The following is a 26,903-nucleotide window of genomic DNA, read 5'->3' as shown; positions in this document are numbered from 1 at the left end:
ATTGCCCACTGTCACAAATCCATGGTAATCACGTTAGTGGTGAATAGTGTGTTTCCTAGCTCAAATGGACATGAATAAAGTGGGAAAGAGTGCCTCTTTCTAGTTGTAAATGTTCTCAAGGAGACAAAATAAATGTGTCAAGTCAAGTCAAGAGAGTGTATTGTCATGTGTCCCAGATAGGACAATGAAATTATTGCTTGCTGCAGCACAACAGAATATTGTAAGCATAAATACAGAACAGTTCAGTGTGTCTATATAGCATAGACCATTTATATACACATAAATAAACAGATAAAGTGCAATAGGCTGTTATAGTTCAGGGTTTGTTTGATGGCGAGTTTCATAGCCTCATGGCTGTGGGGAAGAAGCTGTTCCTGAACCTAGATGTACCAGATTTCAGGCTCCTGTACCTTCTACCTGATGGCAGCGGAGAGATGAGTGTGTGGCCAGGATGGTGTGGGTCCTTGATGATGTTGGCAGACTTTTTGAGGCAGCGACTGAGATAGATCCCTTCGATGGTGGGGAGGTCAGAGTCGATGATGGACTGGGCAGTGGTAACAATGACACAGATTCTCCACCCTCTGACTAAATAAATTCCTCCTTAATTCGAGGCGTATTCTCTTAGCTTCCACAAAAAACTCATTGGGTTACAGGTGGCATTCATGAAACAGTATTTGTTTTCCAGAGGTAGTTGTTCTGACTGCATTATGAATATATTTTTCTGTATGGAATGGTAAGTGCATGTTGACTGAACTAATTAGGAATGGTCTATTTCATCATTTAATGATTATATGTGAACTAATTGACCTTTTGCCAGGGTACCTAATAAATTATTGAACGATTTAAGTTCCCAATCTTTGTGCTGCTCGTCCAGTATTATAAATAATCCATTAGCAACTACATGGTCTCAGTTAAATCTTCCTTCTGCAATAATAATTTTGGGATTTTCTTCATCAGATAGTTCGGAACTACACATAGATTTGAAGAAGATGAGTCATTTTAAGGCAGGAATTCTTTTAGACTTTAGAGATACAGCTCAGAAACAGGCCCTTCGGCCCGCCAAGTCCATGCTGACCAACGTTCATCCCATACACTAGCACTATCCCCCGCACTAGGAGCAATTTTACAGTTTTACCGACGCAATTAATCTACAAACCTGTACGTCTTTGGAGTGTGGGAGGAAAACGGAGCAACCGGTGAAAACCACATAGTTACAGGAAGAATGTACTGACTTTGTACATACAGCACCCGTAGTCAGGATTGAACCCATGTCACTGGTGCTGTAAGGTAGCAACTCTCTCGCTGTGCTACTGTGCTGCCCCCTTTTACCTCTGTTTAACGTACCACTCACTCTTAAACAAACAAACTTGATCTTTACACCATTGTCCAAAATAGGTTTTGGTGGAACAATAGATGACAGATGAGATGCTTTGTGTCAACAGGTCAATTTTATTTCCCAATTGCTTAGCATGCATCATTGCAGATGTTAGTGTTGGTACTTTTGCTATGAATCGCCCATGCGTATGAGCTGACACTAGCTGATGTTTGAAGGATACACATTATCTTGGCATAAGTTTTCATTCACCTGAACATGTGTCAGTCAGTTTGTGCTGTAAGTCCATTTATTATCTTTTGTTTAAGCGAGCAATGGGCCAAATGCAGGAACAGCTTTGATGGACAACTTTAAAGTCTCTAGGTTGTTCAATTCAACATTGTACTTTTTTTGAAGTACAGCCATCGTTGTAATGTAATAACTTTTTGGAAAGGTCAAGGAATTGCATTCTAATCTTTCAAATATGAATTTACCAACGTGTGTGTGTGATATATGTAGTATTTATGGAATTCAATGCTGGTTAGATGTGAATAAATCAATAATATCTGTGCACCACCCTTTATTACAATCATAGGCAACTTATAGTGACACAAGATATTTCTGAATATCAGAACTCTGTGGACCTTGTTAAGTACTAGTTCAGTATGGATATATTACATAATACAAACTGATGCATTCATTTTTGGAGACACTTTCAGGCAGGTTTATGAAAGGAAAACAGATCAAGCCTGAGCCTGATCGTATTCAATAATATATTGGTTGCAATTTAGTAGAGATGTATTTCTGTGCTTTTTATCTGCAAATATATTTATATGAGTTCATATTAATCCTAATCCCAATATTATTGAACACATCAATTTCATTTTCTTTTCGCTCTCCAACTATGATTAAATTTGACTTAATTCAGTGAACTTGTAAGCAGATTATTGGCTGATCGACAACGTGGTGGAGCTTTTGCCATCCATGAGAGGTTTTATCCCAGTGGTTACATGGCTGAGATGAGGATCTGCGTGTATAGTTAAACCCTGATATAAGATGGTAACATTTAATAGATTGTTTGTATTAAAAATGAAGATACTCTCTTTGAACATAACATTTTGTACTTCACCATCTCCACAATAATTTAACTTTGGATTACCCTTATGTCTCTGAGTGTCAATAAGAGATCATGTTGCCAACTCCCTTCCACCCACTTCATTACCAACAGTGAGATTAGCACAAGAAGGCATTTGCCAATCCAAGCCTGCCTCTGTTCAGTGCAATTTTCAGCTCACTAGCCTTGCGTTTCACATCATGGCATATTTTGTACTTGAGGCTGCCACAGCAGAATGTAATAGAGGAGGGACTTTGGCAGAGAGACTGGGACTTGACATCAACCAGCAACTTGTTCCTTGTCACAGACCATTAGTTTTCAACCACCAGGATTTAATCTGCCACATCACACTAGAGACTTCTGAACCATTTCCAGACTAGGCAAGTCCTCTGTGTGGTCAACCATTATCATTGGGCAGTCTTAAATAATCTATCCAACAGTGACAATGCAGATCAAACAATTGCACGCATTGGGGATGAGAACCCACTCACCTATTTCAGTGTTGGACTGTAGCTGGGGCATGCAATGGAAGGAACGTACTTCACTTCAGGAACTATGGCTCCGTAACTCCAGGAACTATGGCTCTTGGTGGAGGCAGGTTCATTTTTATCATTCAAAAATAAATTGGATAGTTATATGGACGGGAAAGGAATGGAGGGTTATGGTCTGAGCGCAGGTATATGGGACTAGGGGAGAATACGTGTTCGGCACGGACTAGAAGGGTCGAGATGGCCTGTTGCCGTGCTGTAATTGTTATATGGTTATTGGCTTGGAATACAATATATGTAAATGCTCAATCTAAAACTCATTAACCTTCCCTTCGATTTTTGCAACTGGTTGAAGACAGGGCAAAATTAATAATGGAGCTGCTTGAAAATATTTTCTGTCTGCTGCAACATGCCTTAAATTTGAAACGTTTGTTGCTGTGATAATGCATAGTCCAAACGGCTACCTGATCTCAGTTATATATAAATATTAAGACGTCAAACATTAATTCGATTAATTAATTGTTTTACAGATGAACGCGAAGTTGTGCAGAAGAAAACCTTCACCAAATGGGTGAACTCTCATTTGGCACGTGTAACGTGCCGCATTACTGATCTGTACACCGATTTGCGAGATGGCCGAATGCTTATTAAGTTGCTGGAGGTTCTTTCAGGGGAGCAACTGGTATGTTCCATAATCTGATTGATTTCATGGTTTGTGGTTTTGACTGTAATTAAGTGTTGATGGCTGATTTTGACATTAGAGTAATTACGATCAGAATCACACAGCAAGATTTTATATAATCTATGTCACATTCCAAAACTACATGAAAATTAAGAGGATTTGTTCAACATTAGTTAAAAAATGGTAAAATAACCACGCAACATTAACACTGAAAGGTTTGTATTTTGAAAATATAACAGCTCCACACATTCATATCACAATGCTGTATTGTTGCTTTAGTCTTATCTTCACAAAACATGAAAGAGTTAGGTGCTGTATTATATTTTCTACCTCTTTTTTAAATAACCGGCTTAAGGAACTCCAACTTACGCAGCATTATGAAAATATTGTAGAAACAAAGAACTGCAGATGCTGGTTTATATCAAAGATAGGCAGCCAAGTGGAGTAACTCAGCGGATCAAGCAGCATCTCTGGAGAAATAGGACGGGTGAAGGAGGGTCCTGACCTGAAACGTCACCCATCCTTTTTCTCCAGAGGTGCAGCCTGACCTGCTGAGTTACTCCAGCACTTTGTGTCTATCATGAAAGTATTTATCCTCAGTGTTTAAGGAGGGTCAGAGAGGGTGCTGGATTCTCGATATTGCCAAGGACACAGAGACCTTGTTGAATTTAATGGGAGGATTTTGTAATAAGTTTATTTTTGCATTTCTGCCCAGCAGCTGGCTACGTTGATTGGCTGGTCATTTACCATGCAGGAAATCATACCGTGTGAAATGCCTTCAGCAAATGGTGGAGAGGAGAGAAGTGAGAGATATGGATTTGGCAGAGAGGGAGGGAGACCTTCTTGCACCAACAGCTCATATTTCCTGCGTTCCAATGCTGTTTAAAATTGCATTAGTAATTATTTGTGATAAATCAGGCTCCCAATTGTGTTAGTTGCTGATTTAAATGTGTTGAAGAACTATCTATTGCAGGACGTACACACATGCATAAGAACATCACCATAAAAATAACAGTGGATACATGTTTGGCTGGGTATGATTTCCCATTTTAAATTCCCACTCCCTGAATTTTCCCTGCCAGCCATTGGGAGGAGTGTTTAAGTTGAGAGGGAAAATACAAGTTGTCGTTTTTCTAGATGTGAAATGATAAGAACAATGGTTTAAGAGTCAGAAGTCAGCATTTTGTGACTGAAGATAGACACAAAATGCTTGAGCAACTCAGCGGGTCAGGCAACATCTCTGGAGAAAAGGAATAGGTGACGTTTCGGGACCAATGGATAGGTGACATTTTTGTGACCCGAAACATCAGCTATTCATTTCTCCGGAGATGCTGCCTGACCCTTTTACTCCAGCAGTTTGTGTCTATCTTCAGTATAAACCAGCACCTGCAGTTCCTTCCTCCATAATTTGTGACTGCTTGTGTTTTTAGCTTTTATTTAAAGTTGATTAGCTTCAAAATGTATTGCATCTGTGTATGTTTCTTTGTACTAAAAATGTTGTTATCAACCTAATTAGCCAAAGCCAACAAAAGGTCGGATGCGTATACATTGTTTGGAAAATGTGGACAAGGCTCTCCAGTTCCTCAAAGAACAAAAGGTGCACCTGGAAAATATGGGGTCTCATGATATTGTTGATGGGAGCCACATGCTTACACTCGGTCTCATTTGGACCATCATTCTCCGTTTCCAGGTAACTAGGAGTATACGAGAACTACAAGGACTATTTTTCACCAGGTGTGTCTGTGGGGTAGAATATCGGACTCTCCAACTATCAGTGGGAATTTACCAAGATTGTTTTTTTTTCCTGAGTTCTGCCATTAGCATCGTAGAAGGAACAATTGAAGCAATGCCAGTTGTAATCGGCCTATTTTTCTTACAATCCTACCTCTCAACTTTATATCATCGCTTGCTGAGGGGATCTTAGAAAAATCTAGAATTTAGAAGGATGAGAGGGTGTCTTATTGAAGCATAAAAGATTATCAAGGGTTTGGACACGCTAGGGGCAGGAAACATGTTCCCAATGTTGGGGGAGTCCAGAACCAGGGGCCATAGTTTAAGAATAAGTGATAAGCCATTTATAGACAATAGACAGTAGGTGCAGGTACTCTCTCTTGAAAGTATAATAATGGATGGGATTTATATAGCGCCTTTCTAATACTCAAGGCGCTTAAAGTATCCAGAGAACCGGCCTCCACCGCCCTCTGAGGCAGAGAATTCCACACTCACAACTGTGTGAAAAAGTGTTTCCTTGTCTCCGTTCTAAATGGCTTACTCCATTTGGCCTCAGAGGGCGGTGGAGACTGGTTCTGTGGATGCTTTCAAGAGGGAGTGAGATAGAGCTCTTAGGGATAGCGGAGTTAAGGGATATGGAGAGAAGGCAGGAACGGGGTACTGATTGTGGATGATCAGCCATGATCATATTGAATGGCAGTGCTGGCTCGAGGGGCCGAATGGTCTATTCCTGCACCTATTGTCTATTGTCTATTTAGACTATTTGCATTTTGCTGAAGATCCCAGCATCTGTCGTTTATTGGGTTTCCAAGTTGCGATGTATGGTTTAGGGGAACTGGGTCAGTGGAGATGTGGAGTTTAAGGAACAAGGTTCGAACTGGAGAAACAAAGTGAGATGGATGAGAAGGTTCATAAGATCATAAATAATAGTAGAATTAGGCCATCCGGCCCATCAAGTCTACTTCACTATTCAATCATGGCCGATCTATCTCTCCCTCCTAACCCCATAACCTCTTACACCCGCACTAATCAAGAATCTATTTATCTCTGCCTTAAATATATCCACTCACTTTGCCTCCACAGCCTTCTGTGGCAAAGAATTCCACAGATTCACCACCCCCTGACTAAAGAAATTCCTCTTCCTCTCCTTCCTACAAGAACATCCTTTAATTCTGAGACTATGACATCTGGTCCTAGACTCTCCCACTAGTGGAAACATCCTCCCCACATCCACTCTATCCAAGCCTTTCATTATTCTGTATGTCTCAATGAGGTCCCCCCTCATTCTTCTAAACTCCAGCGAATATAGGCCTGGCCCAGTGCTGTCAAACACTCATCATATGTTAACCTACTCATTTCTGGGATCATTCTTGTGAAAGGTTATTGTGAAAGGGTCCATAGATTGTGAGATCCTCCTCAACATGCTTGCCTCTTTTGGCTGTCATTTCAAAACTAAACTTCCTTTTCTGCACTCTCCGTTTCTCCTTGTTTTTTCTTATTTTTTCCTTGGTGACCTCCTGCCTCTCCCTCATTCACTCGTTCCCAGATCATCACATTACATTTCCCCTTTCCCTTACCTTCTGTTCCCATTATCCCTCATTCTGCGTTCCTACTTTCCTAAATGTGTTTCCTAAATCAGTAGTTTTCACCCAATTCCTCCTCGTAACACAAGTTGCTGACATTACAAATGCTTTCAATTACAGATTGTAATACTGTAACCGGAGCATTCATTTTAATTTTTCAGATCTTTGAGTGGAGATTAGTGTACAAATTCAAACTGTTAAAACACAATAGATCGGGTAGATGCACAGAGTCTTTTACCCGGAGTAGGCGAATTGAGGACCAGGGGACATAGGTTCAAGGTGAAGGGGAAAAGATTTAATAGGAATCCGAGAGGTAACTTTATCACACAGAGTGTGGTGGGTGTATGGAACAAGCTGCCAGAGGAGGTAGCTGAGGCAGGGACTATCCCATCGTTTAAGAAACAGTTGGACAGGTGCATGGATAGGTCGGGTTTGGAGGGTTATGGACCAAGCGCAGGCAAGTGAGACTTGAGTAGCTGGGCCATTGTTGGCCGGTGTGGGCAAGTTGGGCTGAAGGGCCTTTTTCCACACTGTATTACTCTATGACTATGACATAATTATTTTTCTTTCAGGAGTTCTCGTAGTTCTGAGTCAAATGTTTTTTTTTTATTGAGACCATTAATTTGTTCTTTAAGATTCAGGATATCACCGTGGAGACAGATGATTACCATGAGACTCGGTCAGCAAAGGACGCACTTCTCCTCTGGTGTCAGATGAAAACAGCAGGGTAAGTTACTGCTGCTGCTTCTCTTTTACTTAACCTATAATACAAACAGCTGCAGCCTTTGATCTGAACTTGTATCAAAGTTCAAAAATCTCAAAATAAAAGCATACCTTTTTCTTTTTTATAATACCTAGATATCCTAATGTAAACATTCGAAACTTCACTTCAAGCTGGAAGGATGGGCTGGCATTTAATGCCCTTATCCACAAACACAGGTAAAAGTTTGATTATTCCAATTGTATGCAGGCAAGCTAAAGGGCCTGTCCCACTGCGGCGACCTAATTTCTTCCTTGGTGACCTCCTGCCTCTCCCTCATTCACTCGTTCCCAGACCCTTCTCCCCCCCCTTCTCCCTCCTTCTCTCCTCTTCTCTACCCCTCTCTCCCCCTCTCTCCCCCCCCATCCCCCCGCGCGCTCTCTAAAGGACTTACCAGCCGTCTTTTGCCTTCCTATTCATCGCGGGTGTGAATTTCAGATAGCGCTCCCCCGCTTTCCCTGGCCACTGCCTTTGCGATGTGGTTATGTGTGCGTGTGTGTGTTGACAGTCGATCCAGCTCGCGGTTTCATCGCTGACGGTCGAGGTTTTTCAGGCGAGTGCTCTTGAGCTTGAAGGTCGAAAACAGTCACTGAAAAGTCGCGTTAGTGGGACAGGCCCTTGAGGATGTGTCGCTCGTAATAGACTATAAAGCTAAGTTCCCTGTTCTGTTGTTCACAACACATTCACATTGAACGGGAAGCAAGCATAAAGTTGTTGAGTCATGCAGCATAAAAATGGGCCCATCAGCCCAACTCGTCTATGCCAACTAGGATGCCCCATTTACCCTAGTCCCATTTACGTTTAGTTCATTTCCCACTAAACCTATCCTATCACAAGTTCACAAGTTTAGGAGTAGAATTAGGCCATTCGGCTCATCAAGTCTACTCCACCATTCAATTATGGCTGATCTCTGCCTCCTCATCCCATTTTCATGCCTTCGCCCCATAACCTTTGACACCCGTTCCAATCAAGAATTTGTCTAAAGTACACAAAAAAGCTGGAGAAACTCACAATTTTAGTCCTTGCTATCTCCTCCCCTTCCTCAGTCCCCCTGCTGTCTCCTCCCATCCCCCAGCCTTCGGGCTCCTCCTCCTTTTTCCTTTCTTGTCCCCGCCCCCCCCCACCCCCGATCAGTCTGAAGAAGGGTTTCGGCCCGAAACGTTGCCTATTTCCTTTGCTCCATAAATGCTGCTGCACCCGCTGAGTTTCTCCAGCTTTTTTGTGTACCTTCGATTTTCCAGCATCTGCAGTTCCTTCTTAAAGAATTTGTCTATCTCTGCCTTAAAAATATCCACTGACTTGGCCTCCACAACCCTCTGTGGTAATGAGTTATACAGATTAACTACCCTCTGACTAATGAAGTTCCTCCTCACCTCCTTTCTAAAAGAGCACTCTTTAATTCTGAGGCTATGGTCTTAGACTCTCCCACCAGTGGAAACATCCTTTCCATAACCACTCTATCTATGCCTTTCCTTATTCTGTAAGTTTCAATGAGTTCCCCCCTCAACCTTCTAAACTTCAGCGAGTAGAGGCCCAGTGCTGTCAAACGTTCATCATATACTAACCCACTCATTCCTGGAATCATTCTTGTACCTAACAAAATGTACGCCTCAAGCCACCACGTTTGGTCGCGCTAGATGCATGCAATCGCATGCTGGTGGGACAGGCCCTTTACATTCCCTTCATGTGCAAAGATAGAAATTCTATGTGGTGAGTGGTGAAGTGTATATTAATGAGCAAAAAACACTTTTCATGTGCTAGATTTTCATTTTATTTCTCTCACGGAACGAACTTAATGTTATGTTTTTCTTCGACCTTATAATCTCAGAAAAGGCAAGATAAGGTTTCTGGTTCCAGTTTGGTTTAAACCTCTTCTCATTAGTCACTGTTGGCAGCAGGGTGCACGATTTTTAGTTTTAAAAGCCAGTTATTGTGATTGTGTAGAGTGTGGAAATAACACAATCAGATTGGTTGAAAGTCGACTGGAACTTTTTGTTGGGCTTTTGGGGAAAAATGGCCAAAATGTATGAAAATTTATGTTTAGTTTTATTGGACAATAAAAAGTAGAACATCAGAAATACTTTCTTTCTTTCTTCAGGCCTGATCTGATTCAGTTCGACAAGCTGAAAAAGTCCAATGCCATGCACAACTTGCAGCATGCCTTTGATGTCTCTGAGACAAATCTGAATGTGACCAAACTGCTGGATCCTGAGGGTAAGTCAATATCATTGAAGTTAAAAGGATCTCAACCAAAACGTTACCCATTCCTTCTCTCCAGAGATGCTGCCTGTCCCGCTAAGTTACTCCAGAATTTTGTGTCTACCTTCAATGAAGTCAAGTCAAGTTGAGTTAATTGTCAACTGCACAGGTAGGGCGAGGTACATGTGCAATGAAAATCTTGCATGAAAAGCAGCATCGCAGGATTTACCACCTGATTGTAGTAAAATCCCACCTTTTTCACTGATATACTTCAAGGAAACAAATGTGTCATCCTTACTCTGAGCTGTATGTGAATACAGACCCTCCAGAATGGTTGATTCTTAACTACTTGTTCACTTCAGAGGCATCTAATGTTGCCATTTCTGTGTGTAACACATCCCATGAATTGTTTTTTAAATCACATCATACTCAGACAACACACAAAACACAAATTACACATAAATGATACATACATTGTGCAAGCTGCAGAGAGATACATAAATTGGACATAAGTTGTGCAGGAAGAGGACAATAGTATTAACGATTTAATAATTTAACAATAGTACGGACATTTGGGACAAAGTGCCTGTTCTTGTGGTGTACTGTTCTATATTCCACATTATTCCAAGTAAGTCTGGGTAGATACCACCAAATAAACCTTGGAGATGTGAAGCTCGCGGTGGAATAGCAGACTCTAAGGTAAATCCTCCCTTCTTTTTATCACAACAAACGTCGCACTGAAAGGAAGGCAAACATGGGAAGCCTTAACCCTCTGACCTGCAATCCTTTCATGTACAAAGAGAGGAATGGTGTATAATTCGATGAAGACAGTTAGTTTAGGATTGCTGTAAGATTGTTTGCAGTTACAATGTTGAAATAATGTGATTTAAATTTGTTTGAGTGCCATGTGAATAAGCTGCCAAGTATAAAACCCGTGGCTACAATTAGAGCAGCGTAGTGCTTAACTTTCTGGACGAGCAGCCAAAATTCTTGGCCATGAATTTGATTCCAAACATGGCAGTCAGGGAATTTTAATTCAACTAGCAAAATAGATTTCAAAATATGAAGCAAGTTTTAGTAATGGTAAATAGGAATCCATCTGATTGTAGTAAAAATCCACCTATTTCACTGATGTGCTTCACAGAAGCTAATGTGTCATTCTGAGTGAGCAGTATGTGAATACACCCTCTCCAGTATGGTTTATTCTTAACTACTTGCTCACTTCAGAGGCATTTAAGACTGCATGATAAATGATGCCATTTCTCAGCGCAACACATCCCATAAATTATCTTTTATTTTTAAATCACTGATTCCGTGTATTGGTTGACATACAGTTTGGTCTTTTTGCAAAATTCTCAATAAAATGCTTTTCCCCCACTGTTCACAAAAATAAAAAAGGGTTTGTTCAGTTTTACCTAAGAGATGTGTGCTTGTAGTTTAGCTAATCATTTTGATTAAAATCAGGTGGGAATATATAGATTCAGGGCCATATTCTTCCCAGCAGTAATCAGGCAACTGAACCATCATCTCACCAACTAGAGAGCGGTCCTGACCTCCCATCTACCTCACTAGAGACCTTTGAACTACCTTTAATCAGACTTTATTGGACTTTATCTTGCACCAAACATCATACCCTTTATCCTGTATCTATACACTGTTGACGACTTGATTGTAATCATGTATAGTCTTTTCACTGACTGGATAGCACACAACAACAAAGCTTTTCACTGTACTTCGGTAGATGTGATAATAATAAAATAAAATTAACTACAAACTAAGCAAGACAGCTTGCATGGTTGTGTGAGTTGCAACAAATTGTTGTGACCTACATGAATTTTCTCCTTAACAAGTGATTATTGAGAAAAATTTAGACATTCTTTTTTTCCATTTTGCCTCCATCCAGATGTGTTTACAGAGAATCCAGATGAGAAGTCAATCATTACCTATGTGGTAGCATTTTACCATTACTTCTCCAAGATGAAGGCATTAGCAGTGGAGGGGAAAAGGATTGGCAAGGTATGTGTTGTCAAGAATAGTCTGTTTAAGTAATGTTACATCCAAGAGAGTACTGATAACAGAATATAATAATAATAATAATAAATTTTATTTATGGGCGCCTTTCAAGAGTCTCAAGGACACCTTACAAAAATTTAGCAGGTAGAGGTAAAACATGTAAGGGGAAATAAATAAATAGTAGAGACATGACTAGTACACAAAGTAAAGACAGAATACAATTCAAAACACAATATGAGGCAATTAATGCACAGATGAAAAGGGAGGGGGACGTGGGGCTAAGGATAGGCAGAGGTGAAGAGATGGGTCTTGAGGCGGGACTGGAAGATGGTGAGGGACACGGAATTGCGGATCAGTTGGGGGAGGGAGTTCCAGAGCCTGGGAGCTGCCCTGGAGAAGGCTCTGTCTCCAAAACTGCGGAGGTTGGACTTGTGGATGGAGAGGAGACCGGCTGATGTGGATCTGAGGGACCGTGAGGGTTGGTAGGGGGAGAGGAGGTCAGTGAGATATGGGGGGGCAGATGGTGGAGGGCTTTGTAGGTGAGGATCAGGATTTTGTAGGTGATCCGGTGGGAGATGGGAAGCCAGTGAAGTTGTTTGAGGATTGGAGTGATGTGATGCCAGGATTTGGTGTGGGTGATGAGTCGGGCGGCTGCGTTCTGGACCAGTTGGAGTCGGTTGATGTAGGTGGAGCTGATGCCAAGGAGAAGTGAGTTGCAATAGTCCAGTCGGGAGGAGATGAAGGCATGGATGAGTCTTTCAGCAAGAGAATATAATCCTGATGTACTGAAGAGAAACTGAAAGAAATAATCCCACATGAAACATCCTTCCAGCTAAACTCCAGATGGTGGTTTCTACGTCCCAATGAGTGTGAAATATTTGTGACACACATTGTCGACGAGTGGCTCAATGCATTATTAATCCAGTAAATCACTGTTTCCTACAGACAGAATCCCACAAATGTAATTTCCATTCTGCTGAGTTAAACTCTACCCAACTTGAGTAATGATGGTCTTGTGAAATGTTCTCCTTTGTTTTTCCTCTTATTGGAATGTTAATCTTAAGGGCCTGTCCCACGAGCATGCGACTCCATGTGGCAAGCGCGACCTAAAGCCCGCAGCCGCTTCGACGCCGTACGCACGGAGGTCGAGTGAGCGACGTGAAATTCGAGCGAAGTCCTACGGGCGTACGGAGTCGAGGCGGTGCATACGGCCTCAATGCGGCTGCGGGCCAACAGGCCGTTGCCGCGTGGAATTTTTGAACCCGGTCAGTTTTTCGGAGACCCGTGCGATGTCGGGACCAGCTCTGCACAACTCCATACGGCTCCGGCGATCAAAGTGGGACCGCCCCGGCGAGGCTGTACGGCTCAAGCGACCACGTTAGGTCGTGCTTGCCGCATGCAGGCGTATGCTGGTGGGACCGGCCCTTTAGGTCGCGCTTGCCGCATGCAGGTCGCATGCTCGTGGGACAGGCCCTTAAGGCTCCGGGTATATTCTTCTTCTTATCGAGCCCACACACAAGATTAGAAGTTGTTCAGCCAGAGCTGAACACACTTCTCGGCATCTGCACAATGGTGTCTGTCTTGCGCTTCTTGTGCTTCTTGTGCGTGGTGGTGGAAAGATTGGTTGAAACAGGGCCGCGACGTGAACGCTCTTTCCTTGGCCCCTCCGGGTATATTGAAACAAGGCTTTAATTCATCTTTGCAAGTCTGTGAGTTTTGTGCTTCTATGTAGTATAAGTCTCTGTAGGTAGTTGAATCATGTTACTATGATTGTATACCTCTTGGTAGGTTTATAGTATATGGTTCCTCCATTCATACACCCATGCTTACTCTTACTGTTTATCTCACTGTTTGTGAAAATCTGTCATTTTCCATTTGCAGGAAAGAATTAGATGAATCAGTTTCACACAATTAGATTTGCTTGTTTTGATTAGACTGGATCTTTTCCAGTGTCTCAGAACATTGAAAGAGCTGGAGATATACATATAGTCATTTGAATATTGTACTTTTCCCAGGTGTTGGACAATGCAATTGAAACCCAAAACATGATCGATAAATACGAAGAACTGGCATCCGACTTGCTAACTTGGATCGAGCAAACCATCATTGTCCTCAACAGTCGGAAGTTTGCCAACTCGTTGAGCGGAGTGCAACAACAACTACAGGCCTTCAATACTTATCGCACAGTGGAGAAACCTTCTAAGTCAGTTGTAGAAATAGGGACACCATGTGTTTTAGCTTACAGTTACTAATTTTTATTTCGAATATCTGACAAGCTTGGGTGATATCAGAGCTGTAATCACCTTGTGGAATTATTGAATATGCATTGTTTCAAAATACCACTGCTACACTAGTTGATAACCAGACTGAGCAATCCACAGATCACCGTGCAAAGGAATTCACCAGGCAAGATTGGCGAGGGGAGAGCCTCAGAGCAGAAAGGAGGAAGATGAGAAGTTGGGGACAAATAATGTAGTTGGAGAGAGCAAGATTAGCAGTCAGGACAGGCAGATTCGTGGCAAAGTGGGAGGAAGGACTGATGTTTACTGCATTTATTTTTCCAATGCAAGAGACTTAACAGGTAAGGAGGATGAACTCAGGGCATGAATTCACCTGGATATTATAACCATACCAAAAACATGGTGGAAGGAAGGGCAGGACTTGCAGCTCAATGTTCCAGGGTGTAGATTATACAGATAAAAAGGGTGGGTGGGGGTGGTTGCCCTTCTGCTCAGGCAGGGCATGTATAGTGCTTAGAGAGGATATAATCCTCCAAGAATATCCTCATATATCAATATATGGGTAATATCCAGATAGCCCAGTGAGCCTTCGTGGATGATGGGACTATTATAGGCCACTCAAGTAAACCAGAGGAGCAGTTGTGTAGGGAAAATGTAGATAGCTGCAAAAATAATAGGGTAGTATATTCGTGGGAGATTTCAACTTCCCTAATATTGTCTGGATTTTCCATAGTGTAAAGGGTATAGACAGGATGGAATGTGTTAAATGCATTCAAGAAAGCTTACTTGATCAATATAAAGAGGGCCTTACTAGAAAGGGCACAACGCTGTATCTCCTCTTTGGGAAAGAGGGAGGGCAAGCAACTGAAGTATCAGTGAGAGAATACTTTGGGACCAGTGACCATAATTCTATTAGAAAGATTGGACTGTCCCACAAGTTAAGGATTCATACTGCTGGGGTGTGTGCTGCCCACAGCACTTCATATTTCGCTTGGGCAGCTGACACCTCAGCAGTATGAATATTGACTTCTCTAACTTAAAGTAACCCTTGCTTTCCCTCTCCCTCCATCCCTCCCCCATCCTAGTTTTCTGAACAGTCTGACTGTCCAGATTAAATTTTATCTCTGTTTGCTTTGTCACCTTTTAGCTAACAATCATCGATTCTACATTTTCCTCTTCCTTCATCAGCTTTGATGTCTCATTTTCAAACCTTACACTTCCGTCTCTATGCGTCTCCCTCTCCCCTGACTCTCAAGACTGGAAACGTCACTCATTCCTTCTATCCAGAGATGCTGCCTGTTCAGCTGAGTTACTCCAGCATTTTGCGTCTATCTTCGGTGTAAACCAGCATCTGCAGTTCCTTCCTACACACCCCAGTCATTCTATCCTCTCCTCTCTCCCACTGGGCAGATACAAAAGCGTGAAACAACAGATTTAAGAACAGCTTATTTCCTGTTGTTATTAGACTCACAAATAGACTTTTCATATGCTAAGAATTAATTGCTGACCTCCCAATCCACCTCATTGCAGCCTTGCACTTTATTTTACTACACTTTCTCCATAGCTGCAACCATGTATACTTCACTATTTTTCTCTCTTGCATGGTCATGATGTACTTATGCATGGTATGATTTGCCTGGGGAGCACATAAAATAAAGTTTTCCACAGTATTTTACTACACATGACAATGCTAATCCAATGTCAATGCATTTCTATATGTTGAGATATATCTACTGGTTTACATTTTTAATGTCAATTAATTATAGTAGCTGTCAGTGGAACTTGAATATTACTTACAAAGACCTATAAATAGATGTTAGCAATAATAAAACCTAGCTAGACGAGCTGCAAGGCATTGCTTTGGCATCTGTGGTATCTCTCCACATGCTTTTATGATTTTCTTCTACGCAGTACTGACAATGTTTAATTTTAAGCGTCAATGCCAATTTTCACAATGTAGTACTGTACTGAGGTTCCATTTGAATTGCAATGAAGCTTATCGAAGCTGCTGTCTCCCAACAGGTTTCAGGAAAAGGGTAACCTTGAGGTGCTGCTGTTCTCCATCCAGAGCAGGATGAGGGCAAACAACCAGAAAGTGTTTATGCCGCATGAAGGAAAACTTATCTCAGACATTAACAGGGTAGGAAGTTTCTTCTCTCTTTATTTCCCTCAGTTTGAGAAATCCATTCATCTTTAACCCTATTGTTTAACGGTTGTGTGCGGGTGTCTTATGTGCTGTTTCCCTGGGTGAGATATTTCCAATTACAGTGGTTTTATGACACATCATCTGGTGGATGTTCGTAGTGGACACTTCATGATTATTTTAGTAAACGTGTAGGGATCAGGTACTCCTTTCTATGTGCACTGCAGAGATTAATGAACTATTTAGCAGTGTTCCGTATAAAACGAAAGGTCTGCATGCTGTGAAATATCAGATAGTATATAGTTAGCATTTAGCTTAATAGTTTGTAAAGATTTATTTTTACATTTTTGCATTTCATTCAGAGATGAAAGTGTCCAGTGCAAAGTAAATCAATATTCTATCTTTTTGAAAATGCTCTCAATTATTAAATACTTTACTCAAGCTTTCCTTACATTTTCCTTTCCAATCCTGTAGAACAAAAGGCTTTGCTTTTATATGACATATATGGTATTGCCACAGGCATCTCTAATACAGCTCATGCAGTGAATTACTGTCAAGAACAACGAGCTGTGAAATGTAGGCAAAGGTGGTTATTGGTGTCGCAGGTAGACGAAAATGCTGGAGAAACTCAGCGGATGAGGCAGCATCTATGGAGCGAAGGAATAGGTGACGTTTCAGGTTGAGACCCTTCTTCAAACTGATGTGGGGGTGGGGGGAGGCGGGAAGAGGAAAGGAAGAGGCGGAGACAGTAGGCTGTGGGAGAGCTGGGAAGGGGAGGGGAGAAAGCAAGGACTACCTGAAATCGGAGAAGTCAATGTTCTGGGGTGTAAACTACCTAAACAAAATATGAGGTGCTGCTCCTCCAATTTGTGGTGGGACTCTGGCCATGGAGGAGGCCCAGGACAGAAAGGTCGGATACGGAATCGGAGGGGGAGTTGAAGTGCTGAGACACCGGGAGATCGGATTGGTTAATGTGGACTGTGCGGTGGGCGAAGCGATCGCCAAGCCTGCGCTTGGTCTCACTGATGTAGAGCAGTTGACGCCTAGAGCAGCGGATGCAATAGATGAGGTTGGAGGAGGTGCAGGTGAACCTCTGCCGCACCTGGAAAGACTGCTTGGGTCCTTGGAATGAGTCGAGGGGGGAGGTAAAGCGACAAGTGTAGCATTTCCTGCGGTTGCAAGGGAAAGTACCAGGGGAGGGGGTAGTTTGGATGGAAAGGGATGGATTGACCAGGGAGTTACGGAGGGAGCGGTCTCCGCGGAAAGCCGAAAGGGGAGAAGATGGGAAGATGTGGCCAGTGGTGGGATCCCATTGGAGGTGGCGAAAATGTCAGAGGATTACCTGTTGTATGTGATGGCTGGTGGGGTGGCAGGTGAGGACAAGGGGGACTCTGCCCTTGTTACAAGTGGGGGGATGGGGAGTGAGTGCAGAGTTACGGGGTATAGAAGAGACCCTGGTGAGAGCCTCATCTATAGTCGAAGAGGGGAACCCCCGTTCCCTAAAGAATCGAGGACATCTCTGATGCCCTGGTGTGGAACACCTCATCCAGGGTGCAGTAGTGGCGCAGACGGAGGAATTGGGATGGAGTCCTTACAGGAAGCAGGGTGGGAAGAAGTGTAATCCAGATCGCCATGGGAGTCAGTGGGTTTGTAGTAGATGTCGGTAGGTAGTCTGTTACTTGCAATGGAGATAATGAGGTCAAGGAACGGTAGGGAGATGTCGGAAATGGTCCAGGTGAATTTGAGTGCCGGATGGAAGTTAGTGGTGAAATGGATGAAATCAGTGAGTTCTGCGTGGGTGCAGGAGGTAGCACCAATGCAGTCGTCAATGTAGCGGAGATAGAGTTCGGGGATAGGGCCACTGCCTTGAACAAGGAATATTCGACGTACCCTACAAAGAGGCAGGCATAGCGAGGGCCCATGCGCGTGCCCATAGCTACGCCTTGGATTTGGAGGAAATGTGAGGAGCCAAAGGAAAAGTTGTTGAGGATAAGGACCAGCTCTGCTAGGCGGAGGAGAGTATCGGTAGACGGTGATTGGTTGGTTCTGCGATCGAGGAAGAAACGGTGGGCTTTAAGACCCTGCTGGTGGGGGATAGAGGTGTAGAGTGACTGGACATTCATGGTGAAGATGAGGGAGTGGGGGCCTGGACAACGGAAGTCATGGAGGAGACGATGTTGCACATTGTCCACTGGCACCTCTCTATATCAGGCTATGTGACCATTTTGAATTCATGAGATTAACCAGTCTTCATTAGATAGTTTCAACAACTGTCTTTGGAGCATCATCAGTTTTGATCAGACACGTCATTGGTAATGCATAGACGCTGGAACATGGATAACTTTTTATCCACCAACTTCAAATCTGCAGACACAGTAATCCTTTGTGCATTTACAGGGAGATCTTGGTTTTATTTTTTATTGTTTGGGCAAACCAATAAATTGAACATAAAATTAAATACCATAACAATTTTTAGTATTATGTGAAACAAAATTGACTAATTCTCCCCATACTTGTGGATTCAACAGGATATAGATTATTGTAAATAATGCCCCTGTCCCACTTAGGCGATTTATTAGGCGACTGCAGGTGACTAGGCTGTCGCCACATGGTCGCCGGGGTGTCGCCACATGGTCGCCTCAGTTTGAACAAAGAGTTTGAGCATGTTATTGCAAAATTACAAGCGTGCATTTTAAATAAGCATAAATCAATTATTCATAAAACACAAAGTGCCTGTACTACAATGTATCTTTTAAAATAAAAAAAAATCTCATTGTCTTCTTATCTACAATTCTGAGTAGGGCTGGGAAGGGCTGGAGAAGGCAGAGCATGAACGTGAGCTGGCTCTCAGGAATGAACTCATCAGGCAGGAGAAACTGGAGCAGCTGGCCCGCCGTTTCGACCGCAAGGCCTTTATGAGGGAGACCTGGTTGTTTGAGAATCAGCGGCTCGTCTCGCAGGTAAAGCAGCAGTCTGTTTTGTTATAGAACATGTATAGACGTAAGCAGGCATTAGTGACGTGCACTGTTTTCAATAATGTTCAAAGAGACTTCAACTTTAAGATGAGGAGATTGATTTTTTTTTTCCTTGGCAACAACCACTCTCTCTCTAATTATAGTATGAAAACTATTCTTATAATTGCGCTTTCTTTAAACATTACTGTTTTTGGTGATTCCCCCATCCCAACCTTCTCTGTTTGATAACAGGATATAACTAATGTATTCCCTGCATCTTTGAAATGTTAGCTCCTTTAAACAGCTGATAAGACCAAATGTGAAATATGAAAATTTAAAAAAAACTGGGAATGCTACAAATCTGAAATAAAAGCAGAAAATGTTGGAAAGCCTTAGGCAGTGTCCATGAGAAGAGAACAAGAGTTCATAGTTCAGGTCAAAGTTGAACTATCTGAATAAAAGGTCCCTACCACAAACATCACTTATCCATGTTCTCCAGGAATGCTGCCTGATCCGCAGAGTTCTCCAGCACTTTGTGTCTTTTTTTTACCGCAAAATCATAAATCTGAAATTAGTTTTAGTACTCGAGCGAGAATTGTAATCATTAAAAAATACACACAGAAATTTCACATGTTACTTACTTTTAAAATTGTAAATCTGCACTTCGCCACAGGCATAATATTTATGGGAAAGAAGCCATCTCCTACATCTTTGCTCATGTGTATATGACTGGAAGCTGGTGACAGCTCTCCTGTTGATTTTCAATTACCAGATACAAATGTAATTCTGAAAGAGCTAGAATTGTCCTAAAAGGTGTTTTATGGCATTGTTAATGTCTCCATCCTCCGCCAAATATCTCACTGTGAGGGAAACCAGTTATGTCATAAGTGATAGCAGTAGATTTAGGCCATTTGGCCCATTGTCTACTCTGCCATTCAATCATGGCTGATCTATCTCTCCCTCCTAACCCCATTCTCCTGCCTTCTCCCCATAACCTCTGACACCTGTACTAATCAAGAATCTATCTGTCTCTGCCTTAAATATATCCACAGAGTCTCCAAAGCCTTCTGTGGCAATGAATTCCACAGATTCACCACCCTCTAAGTAAAGACATTTATCCTCATCTCCTTCCTAAACGAACATCCTTTAATTCTGAGGCTATGACCTCTAGTCTTAGACGCTCCCACTAATGGAAACATCACTGTTGATCTCACTGTGAAGGAAATCAGAATTGATCTCACTAGGGGGCGAATCACAGCTGATCCATGCAGATTGTGGGTCACCTGTAATTAGTGCTTTTCTCAGGTGAACACAGGGCAGCTGTGCAGTTGTGTATGGCTGCCCTGCCTGCAGCTGTCCCTCCTTTCACTTTTTTTTTTTTTTTAGTACGTTAAAAAGTGTTGTTTGGAGGTCTATTCTTTTTATGTGTGGGGGGCATGGGTGGACAAGGGGATGGGGACTGGACTTTGTGTCTTCCCTCACAGTGGGAACAATTGTGGGGGGATGTTTTTATGTTTTATGTTAAATTCTTCTTTAATGTTGTGTTGTATTCTTATTAGTGTGCTGCAGTGGCAACTTGAATTTCACTACACCAATTGGTGTATGTGACAATAAATGAACCTTTGAACCTTTGACCTTTGAAACGTTTCTACGGACTGAAAGGCATGAAATTATGCATTCTTGCCACCTGAAAGGCGGTTAGAGAAGCCTATAATACACATTTCAACATTTCAACTCCCCTTCCCATTTCCCATTCTGACCTTTACTGGGCCTCTACCACTGTCAGAATGAGACCACATCAATTAGTGGAACAGCACGTCATATTTCGCTTGGGCAGTTTACAACCCAGCAGTATAAATATTGATTACTCTCATTTTAAGCAATTCCTGCATTTCTTCGCCCCCTCCCCCCCCTTTTCTCCCCCACGCAAATCATCCAACTAGTTCCACTGTTCGCATCCTTGTATCCCTATCGATAGCACAACTTCCCCAGCCAACAATGACCCATTATGGACTCCACTCTTGCCGAGGTCATCTGTTGCTGGCCCTGTTTTGTTCTGGTCTTCTCTATTTTTCAGTCTGAAGAAGGGATCCAACCCTAAAACTCACATATTCCTTTCCTCCTGAGATGCTGCCTGAGTTACCCCAGCATTTTGTGTCTATCTTCGGTATAAAACCAGCATTTGCAGTTCTTTCATACTTTAAAATATACATAATGTGTTTCAAACACAACAAATGTACCTGCTATCAAATTGCAAACAAGTGATTTGTGGAAAATCATCCTTAATTTAATATATATGTTACTTAAAATCTTCTGTCTTGGCTGTGGAGTAGGCATACATGCAAACCATTAAGCGCAGCTGAGTGGAGGATTTTCACAGAGGAACACTACTGCTGCGCCACCGTGCATTTGAAGGAAATGTGTTATCGATGTTATTCTGTTTTGATTCCTAACCATTTTCCGAAACCCATCAGTCTTGCCTTCCTCCTACCAAAGGTACATGACTGCTGCGATGAAAGAAGATGGGTGTGTGGAACACAACCATGTGCAGATCAGCTGAAATTGGCAGCTGCATTGTTCTGCCCATTGTCACCTGACAACATGGTTTGATCATCAGACATTATAAAACTAAGCAAAAATACTTGTTGGAGAACAGTACTATAACAAATCTTTGAAATGACTCTATTACTTTTCTCAATGTTGAAGAGAATAACTCCTTCATCAGTTTAAGATCATATTTTAATTTTCTTTAGACCCATTTTATCAGTCGAAAAGCAGCAAAAAATTTCAAAGAATATGCATGGAAAACTTTCACATTGCGTAGTTTATCTTCACCATTTAACATTTGTTTCAGTAGCTTAGATTTATGTTAATAGTGAATGCCTTCAGTATTGTCTGCTTTGATCCAGTGTTTTAATCCATTTATTTAAAGTCGATATTATTGTCTTGCCTTTATCTCTTTGTCCTCACCCAGAGTTTTTTTCACTACAAATATTGTTCTTGTAGCAGCAATTCAGGACGGTGAAGGCAAAGTATTAATAAAGTTCTTTGTCAGTTTTACTTAAGCTCTGTTTTGCTGTACATTAGTAGGTAGTTGGTTAGAATTGACCAATCTGATCGGCCCTACAGGTGGCATTCCTAACATGAATCACATAAGGTAGACTCGCGGAGTAACTCAACGGGACGGGCAGCATCTCTGGAGAGAAGGAATGGGCGACATTTCAGGGTTGCCCATTCCTTCTCTCCAGAGATGCTGCCCGTCCCGTTGAGTTACTCCCACATTTTGTGTCTATCTTCGATTTAAACCAGCACCTGCAGTTCTTTCCTACACATGAATCCCATAAGATTGCATAAATGGGTAGATCTTGCTGGATCAGGGCATGGTGTGATGCATGCCACGAGTTAACTTTTTCCTCCACCCTTCAGCTGAAAACAGACCTGCACAGACTGCATGAGTTGGCAAGGCTGTAGTGAGGACCAAAGGGTGTCTTGAAGGCCAAGAGATGTTTTGGTGGATGTGTGCATGCAGTGGAGTAAACAGCAAGAGCATGGCTCACCCTCACTAAATCACTTAGCATATTTAGAGTATGCAAGTATGTCAAACTGACAAAAGTAAATTCTGGTGCACACATTATTGTGATCATTAATTCCTCATTAAACTCTTTTGATTTGATTTTCTCCTCATGATCCCTCATTCCTTACCTCCTTATTTTTTTTCATTCAATATATCTCCTTAACCACTGAAATTTAAAAACAAATATGAATGGGAAGTAGGGGAATGATAGGGTGTGGGCAGGACTTAGGATAATGGAGCGGGAGGGTGAATTTAAATCAAATCAGCTCCAGGATGGAAAATGCAAGAATGAAATTGAACAATTTAAATTGTTTTCTTTATGGGCAAGAACACTGATCACATTGTCAAGAAGTGTTCTAAAGTATTGGAGTTCTAGGATTAACTCTCTGTGATTAAACCAATGAACAAGTTATGTGGAAATCTAGCAAACAACCCATAAACCCCAGGGTAGGTTGAGGGATGAGCTGTCATTTATTCCTATAGGTTTATTCTCAAGTTCTGGAAATTTGCATAATGAAGTTCTGTGAATTTGCCAGATGCTTTGCACTTTAATAATGTGAAATTCATGGTTTAATATCTGTTAGCTTTTCCAGCAATATCTGGCCCATTGGGCTTTCAAAACACTTTTAAAACAGTCATGGCATTACAGAGACAATTTCATATTCCAAACCGATATGGATACATTCTAATGCAACTATCTACTAGAGGTTATATTGTCTGGATATACAAGCTCTATTCTGGGCATTGGGATCTGGAGCAGGTGATGGCATTTGGGTGTTGAATGATGCACTGATCAGCTGTCCTTCATGTTCCCACTACAGAATCTGTTCATTCAGACCCTATAACCCGGATAAAGGTGCTTTGTGTTTTTTTTGTTGTTGTTGCATTACATTGGCTGTGATGCTAAATGTATATATTTAATCATTCAGGTCTGGAAAGTATGTATACTCGAAATAGAAAAGCTTTTAAAATACGTTCATCTTGCAGTCGATGTTGTGTTTCGTAGTCATGCTGAATTCTTCCTTGAGCCAATTACTTCTAATGGCTGTTTCAGTCTGCTGCTGTATCTGGCTTCTGATGCCTTGCTCTGCACGCTACTATAAAACGGCAAGCGAAAGTAACGCGCAAAAGCTTCAGAATCTTGTCATTCTACTCTAGCACCAAGCATGTTGCCAAAACATTGCCATCCAAGCATCTTCCTCCTTGCCTGGAAAAGTTACCATGTCCATGTACGCGCTTGCTTTTTCTAGTAGGATACAGTCATTGGAATGTGTCTTGTCCCTGAACTGTTGCAGTCACTTATGTACTTATTGTTTCATTTATACAATTTGTCCGCAGGATAACTTTGGCTATGACCTGCCTGCTGTGGAAGCGGCTATGAAGAAGCATGAAGCAATTGAAACTGACATTGCAGCCTATAAAGAACGTGTGCAGACTCTTATAGATGTGTCACAGGAACTGGAGGCCGAGAATTATCACGACATTACACGTATTAATGCCAGGAAAGAAAACATCCTGCGACTATGGGAATATCTTCTGGAGTTGCTCAATGCCCGGCGAGCAAGGCTGGAAATGAACCTGGCCCTTCAGAAGATTTTTCAGGAGATGCTTCACATCATTGATTGGATGGATGAAATGAAAGTATGTGTTGAAATAGAGTTTTTTATGTATCTGCAACAGACAATTTTGTGTTCTTTTTCAGGCGAAACAAAGGCAAAATAGTGAAATTCGAATAATGCAGCATTCAATTGCTTCCCCTCTCCCCTGACTCTCAGTCCGGTCTCGACCTGAAATGTCACCAATTCCTTTTCTCCAGAGATGCTGCTTGACCCGCTGAGCTACTACAGCATTCTGTGTCCTTTTGTGTAAGCCAGCATCTGCGGTTGCTTGTTTCTACTACTTGGAAATTCTGATGGCCCAGTGTCTGACTCACTGTTAGTCTGTAATATAAACATGGGGTCCAGAGTACAAGTTTGGTGGATGGCCAGAGCTGTGGATCCAGAGCACAGCCCAGTCTGGAATACAGAATGTGGGCATAGACTGAGGATCAGAACCGGGGTTGGATTCTGGATCAGCAGGGGTTGAGAACATGAGCAGGTTTGTAGCCAGGAACAGACAAAGAATGCTGGAGTTACTCAGCGGGTCAGGCAGCATTTCTGGAAAAAAGTATTAGGTGGACGTTTCAAGTCGAGACCCTTCTTCAGACTGAGAGTCGGGGAAGATGGAAACTAGAGATATGAAAAGGTACAGATCAAATCAGAGACAACATCAATGATCAAGGAAAGGTGGAGCCCACAATGGTCAGCTGTTGGCTGTGAAGGAGGTAATAACGAAGGGATACAAACAGTGAAACTCGTAGGACAACGAGGATGGGGGGTGGATAGTGCGAGTGGTAACGCAAGAGTTACTTGAAATTAGATACATTACTATTCATACCGCTGGGTTGTAAGCTGCCCAAGCGGAATATGAAGTGCTGTTCTTCCAATATGCGTGTGCCGGGGATTGGGTTCAGGGTGGCTGTACATCTCCCTTTGAGCTCACTCTTTTATTCCACTTTCTTCTTCTGTTGCCAAATTCCTATGAGTGGTGGATTATCAGAATTTTTAGATTATACTTATTGAAAATAAACTTTCATTGTACCTGTTAGTTCCTTTTATATTGATCATATTATAAATGTTTCAAGGTTTCAAGGACAATTTATTATCACATGTCCTAATTAAGGTGCAGTGAAATTTGAGTTACCATACAGCCGTATTAAATGAAAAGCAACCAGACGCACAACCACATAAAAGTCAACATAAGCATCCATCACAGTGGATTCCACATTCCTCACTGTGATGGAAGGTAATAAAGTCTAATCTTCCTCTTGTTCTCCCATGGTCGGGGCAGTCAAATCATCCGCAGTCGGAGCGATCAAAGCCCCCGCAGCCGACGATTGAAGCCCTCATTGGGGTGATCGAAACTCCCGCGTCGGGGTGGTTGAAACTCTCGCCGCGGCATGGAGCTCCCGAGTCGGCCTCTTCTTACCAGAGACCGCAGGCTTCATGATCTTAAAGTCCACAGGCCCTGTGGCTGGAGCTTCGATCACCGCTAAAAGGGTCGCAAGCTCCGGGATGTTAAAGTCCCGCAGCTTGGAGCGCCCGGCGGTCTCCAGGAAAAGCCGCCAACTCCACGATGTTAGGCCGCAGTGGGGACGGAGTTATGATACAGAAAAAAATTGCATCTCCGTCGAGGTAAGAGATTGGAAAAATAAAGTTTCCCCCAACCCCCCCACACATAAAACAAACTAAGGAACACTAAAGCATACTTTTTCACACATACTTAAAATAACAAACTTTGCAGTTAAGGCTCCATCTATTGATGACACCAAAAGCATCCCGGACTTCCCAAGTGCCACAGCAAATGCATTCCATAGATCTGAGACCTAGATCCGAGATTCTAGTTATGAGTACAAATTATCTTTTAAAAACTCCTATTATAGATTATGTAATGTTTTACTGACGTGATTGAACTTGCAGTTCAAATACACTGAGAATCTGCCTTTAAAACTCAGCGAGCTCCCATTTCCTCTATTTCCCTATTTCCTGTTGTTAAATAAAGTGAAATGTTTCCATTGGCAGAAGCATCAATAACTAGAGGACTCAAATTTCAGGTGATTGGAAAAAGAAGCAAAGAAGATCTGAGGATAAACTTAGTTTCATGACCTGGAATGCACTCTATTTGAAGATGTTGAATGTTGATTCAGTACTGGCTTTCCAAACAAACTGGATAAATATTTGAAGATAATAAGTTTGTAAGGCCACAGTAAAGCGTCCATGAAAGGAATTAACTCAACAGACGGCACCAGAGGTCAGGATTAAACTCTGGTCTCTGGGTGCTGTGAGGCATCAGCTCTACCAACTGTGCCACTGTGTCGTTGGTACGGTCATTGAAAATTAAAGTTAAATGGCCATTGAAAATTCCCCCGAATATATAGCGAGTGGGTCTGAGTGGAACAACATGGAACTAATTAAAATACAACATTTTTATTGAGCAATAATTGGTCTGTTTAGAAGTTTGAAGATCTTTGTGTGCATGGATATTTAAATGACATATTTAGGAACAACGATA

The 26,903-nt window shown here is 42.1% G+C and overlaps 1 protein-coding gene across 5 annotated transcripts in view; it reads left to right on the top strand.

Annotated features, from left to right (window-relative positions):
• sptb (spectrin beta, erythrocytic) overlaps positions 1-26,903 on the top strand; it is a 207,273-nt gene that overhangs the window by 92,475 nt on the left and 87,895 nt on the right. For all 5 annotated transcript variants that reach the window (XM_033026870.1, XM_033026869.1, XM_033026867.1 and 2 more), the window contains exons 3-12: positions 3,445-3,596; positions 5,113-5,286; positions 7,546-7,637; positions 7,769-7,849; positions 9,769-9,884; positions 11,773-11,885; positions 13,898-14,085; positions 16,145-16,262; positions 19,067-19,225; positions 24,132-24,434. In XM_033026870.1, the coding sequence (XP_032882761.1) occupies positions 3,445-3,596; positions 5,113-5,286; positions 7,546-7,637; positions 7,769-7,849; positions 9,769-9,884; positions 11,773-11,885; positions 13,898-14,085; positions 16,145-16,262; positions 19,067-19,225; positions 24,132-24,434 (1,496 nt within the window). The remainder of the gene's footprint in view (positions 1-3,444; positions 3,597-5,112; positions 5,287-7,545; positions 7,638-7,768; positions 7,850-9,768; positions 9,885-11,772; positions 11,886-13,897; positions 14,086-16,144; positions 16,263-19,066; positions 19,226-24,131; positions 24,435-26,903) is intronic.

Source organism: Amblyraja radiata, chromosome 9 (genome assembly GCF_010909765.2).
Source record: "Amblyraja radiata isolate CabotCenter1 chromosome 9, sAmbRad1.1.pri, whole genome shotgun sequence".
Lineage (NCBI taxonomy): Eukaryota > Metazoa > Chordata > Chondrichthyes > Rajiformes > Rajidae > Amblyraja > Amblyraja radiata.
The sequence above is the reverse complement of the archived record's forward strand: the minus strand, read 5'-3'. Positions and strand labels throughout refer to the sequence as shown.